Source organism: Linepithema humile, chromosome 4, assembly GCF_040581485.1.
Source record: "Linepithema humile isolate Giens D197 chromosome 4, Lhum_UNIL_v1.0, whole genome shotgun sequence".
Taxonomy (NCBI): domain Eukaryota; kingdom Metazoa; phylum Arthropoda; class Insecta; order Hymenoptera; family Formicidae; genus Linepithema; species Linepithema humile.
In genome coordinates this window covers 27,804,610-27,824,900 of record NC_090131.1, presented here as the reverse complement: position 1 = coordinate 27,824,900, position 20,291 = coordinate 27,804,610, and the positions used below count along the sequence as shown (strand labels likewise).

The 20,291-nt window shown below is 39.9% G+C and overlaps 1 protein-coding gene across 1 annotated transcript; it reads right to left on the bottom strand.

Moving 5' to 3' along the window:
- Positions 1-6,749: 6,749 nt before the first annotated feature.
- On the bottom strand, positions 6,750-18,847 carry LOC105677816 (uncharacterized). Its single transcript, XM_012376683.2, has 2 exons — positions 16,760-18,847; positions 6,750-11,847 (listed from the first exon to the last, which is right to left on the bottom strand). Exons 1-2 carry the CDS (start codon positions 17,415-17,417, stop codon positions 11,747-11,749), a joined length of 759 nt encoding a protein of 252 aa, XP_012232106.1. The 5' UTR covers positions 17,418-18,847; the 3' UTR covers positions 6,750-11,746.
- Between the last annotated feature and the right edge of the window lie 1,444 nt (positions 18,848-20,291).

Here is a 20,291-nt window from a genome sequence, read left to right as displayed (position 1 = left end):
AAAAGACGGAAGTATTATTAAAGTTACACCGTCGACAAAGTAATATCGAAGATTAAAAAAATAATTTCAGGGTGGCGATCACAGCAATGTTTTAATGAACATGTCCGTGCAACCGGTCTTCCGCCGAGATTACACATAGTCGAACAAAATATCCGTAAATTATCGCTTCTCTCAAAACGCGCATTTATCAAAATGTGTCTCGCAGTTATACGAGTAGATACAAAGTTGATTTTTTTTAAGCCGCTTCACAGATTAAAATTCGCAATCTTTGATCATTAATTGCTTACAGAGCACAGAGAAATCAAGCTTTTGTTATTAATAATTGATATTGGAGATAATTTATGTTTTTAAGTGCAGTTTATAATCATATCATGATTTTGTCGATTACACGCACGCGTGAATGTTGCTATCCTTTCTCAAAAAGTACCAACTCAATGTGTGTCTTATAAACACATAAAAGTTGATAATATCAGTCGCACGATTCAGTCAGAGGCAGAGTACTCCCTCGCGGAGGTATCAATTCGCAATTTCTCATCTTCGTTATTCGATATCTCCTCTCGCGGATCGCGCGGAGCATGTTGTTATCCTCCGGTGCTGCTCTCTCAGGTTCCTTTTATTGGCCGCTTATCTCCGGCCGATGATGAATCACCGCGGCACACAGCAACGTTGTTGCGAGCGAGGGAGAGAAAGAAAGGAAGCTAGGGAGAAGCAAGATGGCCGGAAAGCGCAGAGAGAGGATTGCAGTGATGCTCTGCGCGTGTACGTGCGTGTACCAGTGTGGTCGTGAAATGGCCGAAGTGCAACGAGAGATAGAGAAAGAAAAGAGGAAGGTTGGCGCGTGAAGGCGGTGGCAGGGGGGCGGGGAGAGGGAGGGGGAGGTACAGGGGGAGGGAGGGGGGGGGAGAGAAAGAGAGAGAAAGAGAAAAGCGATGGGAGAGAGACGCGCGTTCATGGTGTTGACCGGGCTTTGAACTCTGGTCCCACTGGAGTACTACGTCGTAGTACGGAGCTCGTTCGGATTAGTTTGGCCTCATCTCTCTCCTCTTGGTTTAACCGCACCATGAACTCTGCTCCTTCCGTACGTCCTTCGTTTCGTACCGGCGTCGTCGAACCCTTTTCTCCCTGCGCTCCTTCGCACTTTCTTCAAGATAACGACGAAGAAATTATTCGAAATGAAAATTCAACTTTATTTAAGAACTGGTCGGATTATTAAATTTATTATTATTCTATTGCAAGATGCAACATACATTTTTTGTTGGCGCAAAAAAACAATAGAGGTGTGCTGTTTGTCCAGCGATAATCGAAACGCATTCTCCCACGCAGTTTGACATCAAACTCTGGTTTGAAAATATTTAAACTGATACGCAGAAATAACTTTCTCTCTGCGATTTTATTTTTGGCGCTTACAATTTTTTTGTACGCGAAAGTTACATGTAATTCTTAAATTCATGATAGCGTATATCTTCTTGTAAGCTAAAGCTGCGAATAATCAAAGACATCCTGTATTTCTTCTTATAAACTAGCATTAGCATCGTCTCGAGAAAAGAGCGTAATGCTCATCCGCATCGAGCCTTCCCCGACAATCCTCTTGCGTCCATTGCAGCCTCCGGCTCGTGATCATTCGCTCAAGCAGGTCGAGTACCCAGCGTCGTCCCGTCTCTCTATCCTCTCTCGCGAAGGGATAGAGATTATTCTCTCTCGGCGTGGAAAGGTACTTCCCCCCTCGCTTGTCTATCGAGTGCGTTGAACCCCTTCTTGCCGCGGGCGTCCGACGAAAGCGCAAAAAGCGCTTATCGCGTGGATCGGAACTACCGCGCTCGCCTCGCGGGACTCGTTCGTTCGTTCGTTGAAGCGATTTCTGCCGAGTCACGGGTGCGCGTCGTGCGATGCACGCACCGCGATGCACCGCGGCGGTGCGGAGCCGGGTGCGTGTGCGTGTTTTGCAGCCGGGTTGGTCCCCGAGGCCGGCTCCTCGTCTTGCGCGTCCACACGGGGGAGAGAGAGCTCAAACTGCGGGCAACTACCGCTCTTCTGCTCTTACCTTGAAGAGGCCGACGGCAGGGGATGGGATGCATCTCCTATGGGGAGGCGTGACCGGGCGGAAGGGGGGGCAGGGCGGCAGGACGCGCGGAGAGGGTGTGTATATACGAGCGAACAGGCAGGGAAGGTGGTGGGACCGTTGCACTGACCGGGCTTTGAACCCGCTATGTAGTAAACAACAGGTACGTTGCACCCGTACCGCAATTTGTAGGAGCCCGGAGAACGCGTGAGGAAGCCTCCATCTCTCTCCTCCGCTCTCTCTTTCCCCTAGGAAGTCGCCGTCCGAAAATAATGCCGAAAACAACTTCGAATAACGGCTCGCGAGATTGCGCCTCTCCCCCCCCCCCCGCTCCCGGGGCTTTTTAGTTTCTCGCTTCCTGCGGTTCGGGCGGATTGGAAATAGGTTTCAGATTGATTCCTGGAGAGTAAGGATCGGTGTCGTTAAACGAGATCGCTGGCGACAGAAATGAAAAAGTTTGCTTGGACTGGGTCAAAGTTCCACGCGTTGAACAAGCGAAGACTTGTCTGTTGAATTAATGCTTTCGGACCCGACGCCCACAATAAGCATACTTGTTTTATCGATATTCATAAGTGAAAGAGGAGATATTTATTATCTCGGAAGAGCAATATTTTTTGAACATATGTTATCGAATTCTTTTAAGAGATACCCTCATTTGGTTCAAGATTTATCAATTTTAATATGTTCTGCTCATCTATCAGGAAGCAGGCTATCGGTGTTAAATGAAACCAAACGATATCTGTATGTAGCACAGTAATGTCTACTTCCGTTTACAAGACAATCAAACTTTGGTGATTACAATTCGCGTCGTGAAATAATTTATTATATTCCAAGTTGATTTCGGTAAATGATTGTCTTGTCGTCAAATATTTAATATTTTGCTATATCAAATATTATTGCTTCATTACTTATTAATTGCCGTTTCGAAAATTAAAACGAGAGTCCTCTCTGTGGATGTACGAAACTAGTTCGTGGAAAGAACAGTATTACGTACGAAACTAATCTAGAAACTCCGTCGGTCGTTTTATCATTACAACGCAGCGCCAGTTTCGGCAGGTGAAGATCTGTAGCTTGGAAAAAATTAATTAACAATTACGCGAATTAATTCGGAAAATTTAATACATTAAGCGATTAAGTATCTGCAGCCATTTTTGAAATGTTTTTAATCGACTTGAGATTTTAATTATCCGACTATAAGAATCAAGAGCAGCCAGTTACCGACGTATTTAGTTCTTCTATTCACCACTGTAAGCGCGAATGTTGCCACTTTTATTTCCAAACAAGAAATTGTTGAGCTGATAAAAATTAAATAAAAATCAAACATAAATATGAAGAAAATGGAAGACTGAAGAAAAGGAGAAAGTCTTCAATTCGTGAGATTTATTTTAAATATAAAATCGTATCTAAAATAGATTTAACAAATCTTTGGTTTTATCATGTTGTTCTTCCGAAACTATCAGTGATTATTAAAAAATTTATAAATAATTACTTATATATGATTGTGATTTGTGCGATATCTACATATTTATTATCTTACTTGACGTCCTATTTCATTTCACTAAAATGCTATAAAATTACCAGTTCGAATGCTTTTAAAAGCTACACAGGAAGATCCAAATTACCAGTCAAGGTTTTTTTAAAGGATTCTTTAGACCTTAGCAACAGGCGGATTGATAATTGTTTTACTTAGGTATTTGTAGTACAAGTCTTCGCGCTAATAGCCATCGTAAAATCATCAGATAATCTTTGGACGATTATTACTACACTTGGATTTATTCTGTTTTAATCGCGTGTTGCATGTTCCGCACAATAAACCGGAAGTCTCGTGAAGTCGGTACTGCATTTACCTTGGACGCAGTTCGTTTCGATTGTGACAGGCACCTCTCTTAACGTGAACGAATTTAATATCCCTACATTTTTACCGTGAGTACGTAAGGATGCAATAATAACGAGTCATCACCCTGGCGACAAGTGAAAAGGATCACTGCGACTAACCACTCATTTATACCCACGACGGGAGATGCAGCTGAGTGCACGCTGCAATTTCCGTACATTTTTGCGAATATCCACTGTCGAACCAGTTAGTTCATGCATCGATTCTTACGATGGAGATTCGGTAATAAAATTTTTATTTTTGGCAGGAATTAGCCACTTATCAATCAAACTCTCGTCATATTGCTCTCTCTTTCTCTCTCTTTCTCTGTGTGTGTTGAAAATTAATAATTTATAATAAATAATTTTTTAAATATGATTTTATTATAATATCTGATGGCAAATATTGAAAGCTAAATTAAAAATATATACAATATCGTTTTTATAAAAACTCTTATTTTCAAAATTGCCAAAACACGAGAACGCGAATATTGTTAGGAAATATTTTTGTCGACAATTCGAATAACTGCACATTATCATTGAGAGAAAGTAGATTCCGGAGATACGTCTGATTCATTCAAGAATCGGTGGCGACATGTGAGCGTATCGTCTAAAAATATTGCCGGTAGGCCGAGGTGCGCCTAGCAACAGAGGTTGCATAGAAGCATAACTACAGTGAACGTACGCGTGTTTCTACGTCGCGCCGCAACGAGGACACGGAACTCGAAAAAAAAAAAGAGCCCGCGGAGATAGACCGCGTTGTGGTCCGCGTAATATCCACAGCAATGGTTTCGGCAATTAACCGCCTCATACATTGTCTCTTAACTTCCATTTAACGTATGACGCGGACGACATTGAAGTGCAGAATTCGATATTTCCGAGAAATTTTTTCCAAAATTTAGGTTTACATTTCAGATTATTTATAACTCTTTAATCTAAATACAAATATCTTTATTATTTTTTATATAAATTTATTTTTAAATAAATATTTTTAATCAAAGTTAATTTTAATGAATGCAAACGCTTATTTTTTGCAAGTCAATCAATTATTATTGCAATATTATTTTCGAATATAATATTGTACTATAGAATCGCAAAATGTGCGCAACATTGCGGCGAGATTTCGATTGGATGTTATCGTAAATTATGATATAATAAAGAAATCGCACGACAATTCGGCGATTGACATGCAAATGAACCATCCAATTAGAGCCGCACAGACTGAAACCGTGGATATTTCGCATACAACGTGCCGAGGCTTTTCGCATCAACAATCTCCAGTCAGTTTGTGTTAATTTACTTGCAAATTTGGTGGCACGAGATGCAGCTTTAGCTTGCACTTTGCAACGTTCGTGTGTGCCGCCTTGGATGTCGATAAACGGTGACAGTTAGAATAATTTTAAGTATTGAAACATGCAACCTTGATATAACGTTGTATCTTTAGTAAAATATGCTCAGTGATTTGGATTTAATAATTTTGAATAAAAAGATCAACGAATTTAAAGAAACTGTAAATTTTTAGAATTTATAATTTTTGCGCTCTCCTTGTGGCAGCCAATGCCATTCGCTTCTTGTTATCATATTGTATTACTATCATATCATTTCCGCAGATATATCAGCTTAACGCACAATGCATAATTTTTCACGGTTGATATGATACGATGTTGTATATTGGCGTTGTGCATTAGACTCTTCGCGCGCGTCTTGTCAGATGAATTCGACCGTTACAACCGCAAAATTGGCCTCTAGGTAGCGACTAAAGGGACGTGAAGGTGAAATAAAATCACTTATTCAGCGAAGCTTCGCGAGCACCTGTTCTGGATTGTCGGGAACAAGCTCCTTTATGCATGTTCAGTCGTGCAGCCGCACCTGCCACAATTTTCCTTGATCGCCGGATTCTGTAAATTTTTTGTACTACTTTGTGGTATAACTAAGAAAGAAGGACGTGTCACTATTAATTCTCTAGATCTTTGTGTTGCAAATTTCGAAAGGTTTTTTTTCTTTTAGCCCGCAAAACATAGTAAAGAAAGATAGAAAGGATGTAGATGTGGTAAAAGTCATTCAGGCGCAGCAGTTTGCAATAAAAGATGGATGTGTAAGTTTTGTGCAGTAATTTGTCATTTCAGCTAAAATATTTTTAAACCAGATGCTCTGAACAATTTTGCACATTTTGCAAATGCAATAGTAGCATTAATTTATAAAATGATTCGGACAAGGAGATGCTAACGGGAAGGGAAAATGACATCTTTTATATAGATAGATCTTTTTTTTAATAAACAATTACGAGCACAATTCACTTATGTTAGTTAATTTTTTAGACTCTCTTATAGTTACAGTTTATATAATTATACATAATATAATATATTGTCGTTACACATATATCATTTTATATCGCGGAGTATCAACTCTGTTAGGCATAATTCACCGGGCATAATTGCATATCTGCTCTCTCCTCCTCTCATTTTATCCTTCATACAGGGACGCATGCTCGTTCACACATCATACATATAAACATACGCACTCACACGCACACGCTGGGTATCGCAAATCCTCGATTTTATTCGTGATTTTTAATTTTACTCTATGACGTGACAATTTGGCAAATGTTCGTCATAATTCCATGCTATCGCATATACATAATCTAATCATATATAAGAATTACACGCTACGTTATGTTTACTGAGATCATACTAATACATCACAGGGTTACATAGATATAAGATTTTTTTCTTTTTTTTTTTTCGCTATTTTTTTCTGAGTTTTCTCCACGGTAGGCACCACGCGTCGCGACTTTCTCAGATCTCATGAGATTCCAAGATTTCTCTTTTTTTTTTTTTTTTTTTTTTTTTTTTTTTTTGTTTAATTTGGCAATGATGTCGTGAAATATAAAAGTGCGTCTTCACCGGGAAACAGTTTGCGAACAGTTCGCGAGCACCTGAAAAAATTGAACGTGCTGTCCACACCAATGTTCACGTTTTTGGAGAACCAGTTCGTCGAATGTTCGCCGTGGTTCATTCCTAATATTATTATTGCTAATTCACTAATCGCCACAAATACGTCCACACCGATGTGTTTGGTTCGTTGATTTTTGCGAACTGCTCGCAAACAGCAACAAACCAAATAAAAAATAATAATTCGAGGAATTAGGAAATCCAGAGTCAATATAGGTCTTGTGATAAACAAGAAACTTCTTTTTTTCAGGAGTGATAAAAAAAAATTATCTGATGAACTGTCAACGAACAGCTTGCGAGCTGCTCGCGAACAGACGTCCACATAAAAAAGAGAACAGTTTGCGATCTGTTCGTAAACTGTTCGCGAACTTTGGTGAAGACATACCTTTAAAGATCGTTTTATTTAATTTCCGTGATTTTTCAGGTTTATTTAATTTTAATGTGCAATTAGATAAAAAATAATTATTTAACAAAACTTTTATTCAGTAAAAAATATCGGTAAACAAAATATCATTGCCAAATTAAATCCACTTGTTTTATTTTAATGACTGCTGCATTAACGTCGAAATAACGAGGTGCCAGAATTGTCACAAACATTATCAATAATTTAACTGATTCGACTATTATATAAATTTCATAAAATTTTGAATATTTTGTTTTGTGCGGAGGGAAATAAACATTGCGATCAATGCGTATCTTTAAATTTGATTTATGGCTTGCATTTTTCGACGCTTTTCTCCCTCATACTCGATGTGCGGACTTTGAAAAAATAGCTTGTAACCACCAGTCGTATTTTTGGGTTATAATCTCAAAAGGGAAATATGGCGAGCGGAAAAATATCAGGAGGAGCAATACGTGGAAGGGTGTTTTACGAGGACCGCTTCAATGGGATATTAATGAACAGAAAGTTATGTATGATAAACAGCTACCATTATAAGAATCAATTATGAATATCTAATTAGTATGCTAATATTACACTTTATAAATTCGTTGATGAACGAAGTAAACACTCCCTTCAAATTACGATAAAATCCTTATGAAACGCTTAATTTACTCAGTTTCGATGAAATTTGTCAAAAAAGATTGTTCTTCATAATTATTTGTTATTAGTAAAGAAAGGGTTTGCAAGCTATTGTTCTGTAACTTTGGGAATATATTTTCTACATGGACTACTATCGATTAAAGCAAAAAAAATTTTATTAATTTTTTGAACCGGTTACACGAGACTCCCCCCTTAAGCGGTTAAAGTGATTTTAGTGATATCGGTTCTTTTTTAATTTTTATACCATTATAAAAAACAAATATTTTCTTGAAGTAGTATGCACAATTTGTAATATATGACAAAAAAATCAAAAACAATTTTTATGTATTTGGATCCATCTTTATTCAGTAATATATGCACTGCTGTTTTCGACAACCTTTGGACACACAATGTCATTCGGTTTTAATAGTTTAACGTACAGTAACGTACTTGTCTGCCATTTATTGTGAAAATCGCTACAAACTTTTCAAACGACTCAACATTATCATATTGTAATGGAATTAACAAAAGATTAATGCTATTCTGATTAATTCAATATTGTTGTCAGATATATTAGAAGTTAACAGAAAAATCAGAAGTTATCATTTTAAAAAATTTTGAAAAGTTAAATCTCTAAAAATCGTTCAACTAGCTTTATATTTAATTAAACGTAATGTTCGATAATATTAAATGCATGTCAATTTTTGTGTAAATCGTTATATCTGTCTAAACTGATTCATACGCGAAAAATTATAGCATGACTGAAAAGCGTTATCCAAATAAGTTTCAAAGAGAACCTCGCGGCGAAACCAAGCAATTCAATTTCTAACTGAAAGACGCGTTAAACATCTCTCTAAACAAAAAAAAAAACAAAAAACTATTTTAAAATAATGTGAAATGCTCAGATGATTAACAAAATCAAATAAAAATCAGAAGGAGCGTAGAGCCACAATGCAAGTTCTTCGTGCGAAGATTACTGTATTCTCATATAATTATTTTAATTCGTAACGTAAAAAAATTGAGAATATAAAAGAATAAACTAAAGTATGTCTTTCCCATAAAAGCTGTGATTTTATAACCGATCATGTGTCTCTCATATTATCTGCCGGAAACAAACGCGATATGGATAAAAGGGGAAGGGAGAAAGGAGATGAAGGATCTTTTTTTTTCTTTTTTTTTTTAAATAGGTAGAGAAGAAATAATCGCGGAGTGATTTGGCATCGGCTGTACTTCCTTAAAATCGTACAGGAGATCAATGCTTAAACTTGGGTAACGAACTATAGCTAAATTATACGTTTCTCTTCTTCCTTAAAGCTGGTCGCATTCTGGCCACGGAATCACAACCGCTCTGTTGCACTTTTCCTCCTCATATTTTTGCGAAATCACATCCAATTTATCCAGGACATAAATTTATGAAATGTTTTAATTGGCTTTAATATCGAGCGCGTTTCAAGGATGCGACGTCGAAACTGGCGCAATATCTGCTTTTAATGAAGTGTTAAAATTTCCACGATTACTTAGCAAGGAAAATTCATCGCTGAGTATTCGGGGAAAGCAGCAGCCGCAAGTTCCAAAATTCCATGGACCAGCTCAAGCGTCCCGTTCGATTAAATTCAACCAATAGGAGCGATGTACTCTGACGTATATCTCTCTCTCTCTCTTAGAATCTATTCAACTAATCCCTATGAATAGCCTAGAACTTGCGTGTATTTCGTAAATCCTCTCTCTCTTTCCCATACAGTATTTTGTGTAACGACATCGTTTAAGGGCCGATTCAGACATATCCGTGCCGTATCCGTATCGTGAGCGTTCCGTGCACGGATAAAAACATTAAACAATACAATTTGAATGGAGATGTTTACATCCATCCGTGACCGTATCAGTACCGGTCCGTCCTTATCGTTGTGTTTATTGATCCACTCAGGGTTACAATTATTACCACGATTTGGGGATAATTACCAAATATTTTATTTTTTTACTATCGAAATTTGATCACAGTTATCAAAGTTTTGTTGGAGAAACCAAATTTGTAATTGAGTGAATTAAATTTAGATTCTCTGAAATAAATATTTTATTCACTCAATTAATTCTTTTTGTAATTGTTACCAAATATTTACTTAGCACTATTTACCCAAATCATTTAGTAATTGTTATTAAATCCTAGTATCTACTACTAAATCCTTTTTTCAGTGTACGGATATGTATAAATGGACCTTAAGACTTTCAGACATATCCGTGCCGTATCCGTACCGTGAGCGTTCCATGCACGAACAAAAACATTAGACAATACAATTTGAATGGAAATGTTTACATCCATCCGTGATCGTATCTGTGTCCATATGCTGGATTCACACTGCATCCGACGGTACGAAACCGTGCGAAATGCTGTTCACACTGCATACGTTGAATTCAGTAGAATCAAATCCAATCGTAAAGAAAACTTCCTGATTTTACACGATTTACATCAATTTATATGATTTATAATTTATATATCAGTGACAAATGAACTTTATAATACATCAAGATGAATAAGATATACCATCTTTTCCCAATTTTGTCCAGATTGCCCTTTATGCGATGCGTTATCGTCACGACAAATGTTGAGTCATGACCAACATTTCGTCCGACGTCGGACGATGACAATGCGGTCCGATGAAACGAAGCAAAAATCCTGCTTTCTGATTAGTTGCGGTAGAGCGTCGTACGACGCACGCCGGATGCAGTGTGAATCCAGCAATCCGCTCGCCGTGATCGGCGACGATATTTTCACGGATACGGACAGCACGGTACGATACTTCGCTGTCATGTCTGAACCAGCGTTACCAATTCTCGGCTTTCCACGCACACAATCGAGGATGTTTATGTGTTGCGCAGAACGCTCAGACTCTGAACATGTTTCCGAGATAAATGACTGTACGGTTGGAAATATATCAACTCTCTATATAAAGTGGCAAGTTCACCTTTTTTTTCCGCGTACGACAGATATCGTGCACCCACTTTCGCTTTCCACAAGTTTGTGCATCTTCATCTAAAAGCAATGCAATTACTGCAAGTTCTTCAAATTTGCAATTCATCTCTTCTCTCTGGCTCAAGGCCTACTGACGAATTCATTACGGAGACAAAACAAAATAGCTAATATCACGGCTACGATACGGCTAGCATACGGATATGTGTGAACAAGCGTCACTGACGGCGCGGGCACGGCACGGATATGTCTGAATCGGCCTTTTTTTCTATGAATGTTTTTTTTCTCGAAAATAAACGAAGAATATATTACATTAATTAATTTGGACACAAATCATTATCTACAATCTAATTTTATTTTTCTTAGCATTGCTTAGCCTATCTTAATACAAAAGAAAGATGTGAGATGTTTTATGTAATAAAAAAAATAGCGACGAGAGTTATTCTTTCTTTCTCTCTTCTTTCACTATCGAGTGTCACTCAATTTCCTTTTATCTCTCTATTTATGTCTTATCTCACGCTTTTCCTTATTGTTGCTATTGCTCTCGTAATCCTCGCGACATTACAAAGCGGTATTACACGAAGATTTACGTGATGAAGAATAACCCTACTTTCTTTCTCTCTTTTTTTTTTCTTTTTTTCTTTTTTTTTATTAACTTGTCTCGATCTGTTTCGCCTGCGCTCGTGGCAGATAAAACTACGTGAATGGCACAGCCAACGCGGACCTCGCGCGCCTCTTGCCAGGGTCCCTCCTACCCTCCTTTCTCCGCTGTTCCCTCCTGGTGATGCAGATTCCCGCTTCCGGTATTGTCTCACGTACGGAAAGGTTCCACGAGGTGGAAGAAGACGGCGAGGCTTGAACGAGGAAACCGAAGGTTCTTAGCTGCGTATCTGACCCGCGTTGCGGGTGATCTTCTCCGGCGGCTCTATCATGCTCTTTGTGGTGCCGTTCAGACCGCGCTTACGACTCTTCATATAGTCTGGAATAGACAATTAAAAAAATGTATCTTTAATAATGTAAATAATATAAATTGGTGCGATAAACTCGTCGGAAAAATAGAACCTTGCGGTCAAAAGAATACGAAAGAGAAGCTCCGTTGTTTGAATAACATCAAATTCCAAGTTTTGAGAAAATTGAAAAAATTGCGCATTTTTATGTAAATAGGAAGTTTATTAATAGGATGTTTTGTAATTTGTCCGTATTCGAAAATAATTATTATTTCCTACAAATTTTATCACTATAATTTTTTGTTACAGTTTTATTTGAATAATGTTTTATATAATTATATTTATCAATACGTAACGCATCTGGAACTTGCTAATGTATCTCGAAAGGCATCTGGCAAATAACACAAGTGATCTCGCGACTTTTATCTTCAATTCCGATTTCTTATACTCGCATGCAATGTCACACTTGACCTTATGCACAATCTGGCTTACTAACGGCCGTATGCATGCGAAATCTTTTCTGCGATAACCTTGAGAATATAATATCGACGCACCATACTCGCTAATTATATCAGCGGAAGATAAGAGCGTAAGGTTAGGATTTTATATTGTTTTTATTATTCGCTCTAACGCAGTTGCAATTTCCAAACAGATAGATATTTTCATCACCACAAAACGAGTATTAAATTATGTCCATAAAATCTTCTCGTATCGCGTAAAAAAATTAAAAAAATTAAAAAAAAAAAAAAAAAATGCTTAATAATAAATTAAACAATTTAAATTTTTGACTGTATAAAATTCGAGAATTTATACAGTCATAAGTTACGTAAAAGTTTATACGACTCTTAGTAAGATTTAAATAAAATTAAGAAAAGTATGATCGTGCCGACGTAAACTCGTGACTCATAAATCGATACGCTAGTACGATATTGAACCCCTAAAATACAAAGGCACTCCCGGACCCCTTTGGAATACCATTTGGCAAAGTTTCCACGGTGATATTAGGTACATCTGTCCAATTTTCTATTCGACCCCCTCCCCGAACTCGTGCTTTTTTAGGGTCGTCTGCCGAGCCACGTGACAAAAATTACGAAAATCACACGAACCATCTCCACTTCGGCGCCCCCATGACTATCCGTAAAGCAAAATACGTTACGAACTCGTTACTCCCCCGAACGAAGCAGGGGAGGGACATTTTCGTTATTTCAAAAAAATCAATTATTTTTACGAATTACTTCATACAATACTTCAATTTATTACGCGTATATTTTTATATGTTTATTATTTTATTTTTTCCATATTATAATTTTTTTCAAAATTTAGAAGTTTATATATTTCTTAAACAAGAAGTAAATTAAAAATATTTTATTACGTGAAACTTTCCAAGATACAAAAATTATTGCTAAATTAAAAAATCGACAGAGAATTTTACAATTATTTTTACGTGCGATGCTTCACTCCCCAATTTAAATGGCCGAGACGAGATATGCGGGCGCTAATCCTGATTTTAAATGCCGACCCCTTCGCAACGATCTGTCTGCCAACCCCTGGGGGTTCGCAGACAAGGGCGCGCGATTGCCTGCACAGCTGATGCCCCCCACGCGTACAAACGCTCGGCGTACACGCGTCACGCGGGGCACAAAGGGCCCGAAGAGGGGATGACTGGAAGGGCATGGGGGTGCACTTTGGGCCAGCAACCCCATATGGATTTCAACAGCTGACCGCGCGGCTCATTAATAAAGTACGTTAGAAATATCGTTCGGCGCCCCCATAACTGTATCCGTAAAGCAAAATACGTTACGAACTCGTTACTCCCCCGAACGAAGGAGGGGAGGGAATTAAGTAGCGCAGATAGGAAACCCAATCGGCTTCCCATCCATTTACAATGTCCCGGAAGTCGCGCACTTCCTCTCGAACAGATAACAAAAAAAAAAAAAAAACAGATAGAAAAAGAAAACAAAAAGATTAAAGAAGTTACCACTTGAAAAATTGAAAAACTGAAAAAAATATATTGCCGTTGTATTTTGAAGATTTTGAATTAACATTAGTTAATTAGTTTCATTATTAGTTTAGTTATATTTATAAAAAAATTGAATAAAGTACAAAGTACTCACGATAATATAAATATTACAAGGAATCGATATAAATAATTTTCCGTTAATTTACAGTGAACCCCGTGTAGTTTCACTTTTCGCAATATAAAAATATAAACAAAGGCGTCGCGTGCTAGCGCGATGTGAAATGTGTTTATACGCATGTGTACATGCGTGCGCGACATATGACGAGTCACGTCCAGAAATAGTGGCATCGCGTGGGTGGTGTATATGGCCGAATAATAAATAGGCGAAAAAGGGGAGGACAAGATGGTTGTGTTGCAACACACGAATGTGATGCACAAAAGCCGAAACTTCGTCAAAATATTCGAAACCACGCAAACCTTTTCAATAATTTAAAATGGAAATAGGTTTCTTTTGTTATGATGAATCAACGTGCTCCCTCACGTGCTACTTTCCGCTTTCTTATTTTTCTGCGTCTGAATTCAATCTTTGTAATTATAAAAAATTATTAAATCAATATTATTCTGAATTTATTTACATAATAATCTGACACTATACATGTTTTCAAATCTTGTAATTTTATTGAAATTGTGAGCAATAGTATTTGACTGCAGAAATCGAATACGGTGGTTTTATATATATATATATATATATATATATATATATAATTCAGATTACAATTGCATATTTGTTATTATTTTTTTTTTATATAAATCGACATTGATGCTTATCACATTGTCACTCGATTGACTCAATCTCTTCTCATCTTCGCACAATCAATTAATCCTTATCAAATTTCCAAACAAAAAGAACAGTGATTAAATTCGAATTTGGCATTGCAAATCGTTAATGATACACATCGCTCGCGCGTAAATATATAAAACAGTAATGATAATGCACGCGAAAATGATATGCATACGTACATGAAATCGTGTATAATTAGGTTGAGTCAGTTTTTATCCGTTTCGAGCAGACTTCCTTGCAAATATTGTTGCAAGCGCATGCTTGTGATATTTCTCTCAACAAATATGAAGTGCTGGGATCTTAAAAGTAGCACAAGGCAAAATTTAGAGAATTTATTTCGAAATGTCCAGTGAAAGAAATTGAAATATCGCAGAGACGTCACACGAATTTACAACGCCTTTGTCCATCTCGCATATTTTATCTCCAAAATTGAGCTTGCGCCATGTCAATGTAAACATATAACGCGATACGGTTCATATAATGTAATATTATTTTTATTGCGTCATCGTTTACGGCGCAGACGGCGAATGATTTCGTTTATCCGCGAATAAAAAAAAAAAAAAAAAAAAAAAAAAAAGAAAAAAAAAGAAAGAAAAGGAAATGTTTACTGTCAACATCTCTTATTTCAGCGTTATCATGGCACGCGATAATGCAGTTCCGATAATCCACCTTGTCTCGTCAGTAGAATTAATTTTATTGACTTGTATTATCAAAGAAGGAAAAAATGCTCTACATAACCATGCGCTAAAAATTATATAGATTACAAGAAAAGAGAATACTAAATATCGTAGAAACAAATTTAGAGATTAATTTGAGCAAATACTGATTTATCTATTGCTGTACTACATACAATGCGATGTGATGAATAATATACATTTTGAAAAAATTTTTTAACAAAACTACCGTATTAATTCTATTCTGTTATAGTCTATTTTCGCAGCAATACATTCATATGTGAAAGTAGCCAGCAGAAAATAGCACTGATAACATTTTGAAATATACGGGCGACGCGACGCAAGTGCAATTTGTTCTTTTTATCAATTGCTTACGCAATTACACATGAATTGCGGTGACCCTTCAAAAGACGAATTGGATTGACCTAGGCTATGTGGATGCTTTGCATAAATACCTCGAACAAGTCAACCACGATAAATTCCACCCGAAAAATTCGATGTATTCTTGATCTCTTAATCATATACATATATAATGCAAAATTTTGATTCTGTTGGTAGAAAATAAAGATTTGCATTTTTTCGAAATATTTCGTAGAACTTTCGAATGATAAAATAACTTCCGTACAATATGATATTATTATCTTTATTTATATAATTTGTTATTATCTTCTTTTTAATAATGTTTCCGCAGATTAGATTTAAAACTATTTCTAGAGAGCAAATAATTCGCGGACTTTTACAAAGTACTAGCGGAGAAACTAATTCTTTTTCTAATATTATTCTGCACAAGAGGGATAATAATTGATTGAAGTGAACACAGACGGATAATGCGATATTTGACGCGTGTGAATGGAGTCCGATGCGAAAACAATGCAAATCACTTCCTGTCTATCGATTAACGCACCTTTCTTGCATATGCAATGCAGGTGTAAACAAACTTTATCGCTTCTTGCCTCTGCGCGGCACATACGCGTGATGAGTTACGAGCAGATTAGAGAGGTGCGAAAAATGAAGATACGTCGTGCAATCGAGCGAAACGCATCGCGTTTTGCCGTGAACTGCAACACGCGTTGACTTTATCAGGATAATCTGCAGCCGCCAATCTTGCGAATCGTCCTCACTGATAACGACAGAATATGCGAGCGTGGCCAAACAATGCCGAAAACAAACATCATCCGGCTGCATTTATACAATCGGCCAAAAAAATCATCCGAAAACGATAAGCGTTTCGCGCGCCATAGTTTTATCAGCAATCCCGCGCGTATCAAGACTTTTTTTCCCCCGAAAACGCTTCACAACACCGAGATCAAAGCGCCGAATAGAATTGTAGCGGTTCAAGCGTCGCGAATTGTCGGAAGTTGAACGAAGAGATACGCAATTGCCGAAAACAGCGGAAAGCTTAACATAAACAATTCGTCACGCGAATATCGGACTTTATCTAGCGGTGAAAATAAATATACAAGACTCACCGGTGATCACGGGTTGTTTTCTCGCGGCATGGGGTAGTACAGGGGTAGTCGACTCTATGACGCATCTCTTTCTCTTGACGTTCGCATCCAGGAGCCGATTGGGCGTCGTGGTGTCGCCGATTTCGGGCACTCTGGGCTCCTGCGGCGGCGTTCTTTCGGCCGTCGGCGCGGCGTCACTGGTCTCCATTTGCTCGTTGATTCTCGTGGTCATTGTCGTTGTCGTCGTCGTGGAAATCATCGACGTCGTCAGCGACGTCGCTATCGTCGTCGTGGCGGCAGTCGACTCATCATCGGCGCGCAATTTCCGCGGCGTACCAGGCGCGTGTTTTCTCAGATAGGGCATGCCACGCAGGGCGTAGGGTTCCGGGACGATATCGTGCTCCGTCATCAGCTCCCATTCGTAGCGCGAATTCGCCTTCGGCACCTCTAGGCGAAAGTCGAAGCCCCATCGCTCGGCGTCGAGCACCGATTGAGCACGCAATTCGCGCTCGGCGAGCGCACGAGCCGCCGCGTGGTCCACCGGTCCGAAAAGATCGCGCCGCACGCGGGCAAGCGCGGCCCTGCTCGGCACCGCTCGTCCGCCACCGCCACCGCCGCTGCCGCCTAGGTTCCTGCTTATTTCCGTCATCATCACCGGGTTCAGCACTCGTGCGCTCATATTTTGTCGCGCTCCGTCGGCGCCGCACTCCACAACGGCAAACGCACACCCGCTGTTTTTCTCACGCCAGATTGCGGAAACAAATAATAGAAAGGTCCGGTGGAAGAGATAAAAACACACACACGCACGCACGCACACACTGTCTCTTCTTATCCTTATTTTCTCTGTCCCTTGCTTCCACCTTCTCACGTCTGACACTCTGTCTCTCTTTCACCGTACTATCGAGACGTCGCAATACGTTGTACGTGATAAAAGATCGTCTCTTTTAGTATTGGCCGTGACGCGGGGATGGCGATGACTCTTTCCAGGAATCGCGTCCCCGCTGCCGTCGTCGTCGCGAGACGTTGAAATAATCGCGGCTACGTACCGCGGACAGAATGTGGCAACACTGTAATCCGTGGCGCGACCCACCGAATTTCGAATAATGGCCGCGTTGCTGCTTAGCGTTGAGCAAGGCTCTGCTTCGTCCTCGAACTCGCAGACTCGTCGACGTCGCGCGACGCACGTCAAGGATGACGTTCGTCAAGGTGGATAACGACGATGACGATAATACTGGGGTCCGTTTTCGCCGTGGAAAGCGGGGATCATAGAGCGACGCATGCACAACGAACAGCAGCCGCGCTTGGCAACACAGCGGGCACGGTTACTATGTGCCAGACAGAGATAGCGGCGGCGAAAACAAACTCCCCCTCGCGCGCGCGATTCCGCTGCACCGCAACGCGTTATCCGTCAAGGCCACCGCGGAGACGACTCCTCCCGCGAAGACGCGAAAAAATACACGCACGCAGTCACACTTATTGATACTCCTCTCAGCTTAACTCTCCTCGCGACACGACGATTCCCTCGGCGTAGCCTGAAGGAATGACGATCCGGCAACGTCGCGCGGCCGCACTTGCGCGTGAGATCCGAGCGACGGCGAGAGAGCGTGTTACGTGTCCCGCGCAAATTTCGTGGTCCACCGTCCCGATCGTCTGTGACGCGAGCTGATTTCTCTCACTTTCCTCTTCCCCTCTTTCTCTCGCTTACTGTCTCACACTCGCGCACGACAATGCACTGACGCGCACATTCTAGCCGTGATAACGCAGTCCGTTGTCTCGGTGCGAGAAAATTCCATAGAAAAACGCTATTGCACACGGCCCGCAGCAATATGCTGATCCGCGGTGGGGGAAATCACCGAGTCGCCTTTGACACCGCGTAAATAACCACGAAAATACACGCTTCGCGCCGTTTCCCGCCAAACACGCGACTGTCAAGGCACGCGCATGGCCCACCGGGGCTAGAAGGACGTGCGGGCACGATTGCGCAGTTACGTGATGCCGAACACCGACGATACGTGTGTGATCTGCGGCTCGCGGAGTTGCGCAAAGGCGCGTAGTAACCACGAAAAGCGCTCTCTAGCGACTGAAAGGCAGTTGTTCAATTGCGAGCGACCAAGCCTTCCACGAGCTCGGGATTCTCCGCCGCGATTCGGTCGTTCAGTTCGGCTCGACGATTCCCCTTCACCCCTTTCCTCGTACTCCCCACGAGGGCAATCACGCGGCGAGCGGAGGAACGAAATAACCGCCATTCGCAACGTATAGTCCCCTCGACGTGACTGCGAGTACGGTCAGACTTGGCGGAGCGTGTGCGGAAAGATTGTACAGTTATCGGCCCCTGCTATGGGAACACGACCAGGCAGAATGCCGATCGCAACCTCTGGCCGCAACCTCAAACCTCTTCTATGTTCCAGGTTTTCCAGACTCGAAGGACGAGGTCTGCAAAGTTGACTTGTTAGGTTAGATTTTTAACGAGATTGGAATATTGTGACGAGAGAGAAACGAGAGATATGATTATTCTATCGATAAATAAATATTTCAGCTTCTGGCTTTCCTTTGTAAAGACTCGTGGGCAATTTTTCGTCATGGAAATGTTTCTTATAAATTTCTCCGTTATTTTAATATCCCATAATAAAATTCTTATCACGGTCTTTCCTGTATTTATGACTTTTTAGTCGTGATGATGTTATTAAGGAGACCCAGTGCACAGGGTCGCGATCGAAAATGTCGTCGGACATGTTAAATTAATTTAATTGTGTCCTTAATTCGTCACTTTAATTGTCCTTCACGCGCTCGTGCTTACGGATGGCAACTGCGAAAAGAGAACGGCTCGTCCCCGATTAACGCGGGAAGGGTCACACGGTGGGGGAGAAATAAATAAGTCCAGTCTCCAAAACAACGTGCACGCAATCTTATCGCGTGCGTATATTCGGTGGATTTTCATGTTTGCACGACGCGTTACGCACGGTAAACTTATTTGCATACGCTCGGATTATCGCCGTTTTATACAGCGCGATAGACTCCGCTCGTAATCCGAATGTTATATTGAGTTAGACCGCTTAAAAATACCGAAATGTTATCTTAATGATTTAAATTTTTCTGATGCAGCAGGAAGTATACAAATATATCTCCAGTTCCAGAGATTCACTGAAGGAATATTTGATTAAAAGAATATATATCGTAAAATGTGCAATTTGACATGTCAATACATTTATGCAGTGTTAAATATAACTGGTCTTACTATCGATTCATTCGCTCTTGATTCGCATTTTAAATTGCTAGCGTCAATCTTAAAGTCTTAATTTTAAATCTATTTCAAATCTAATATATTCAGTAGTGAACATATTAAGCAGCTTCTTGAAGCAGTTCGACTAGTGGGAATTAATTCGAAAAAAGAATTGTCGAATGTTTTAATTCATCAAATCGTGCACGAAGTTTTCTATCGTCGCCTATATTTGACGCTGCTCACAAAGTTACAGCGCTCCGTGATGATTGAACGCGCGTAGCAGCGCCGAGTGCGATGACACAAAATCAACGGGACGAATCGAGACTTTTCATT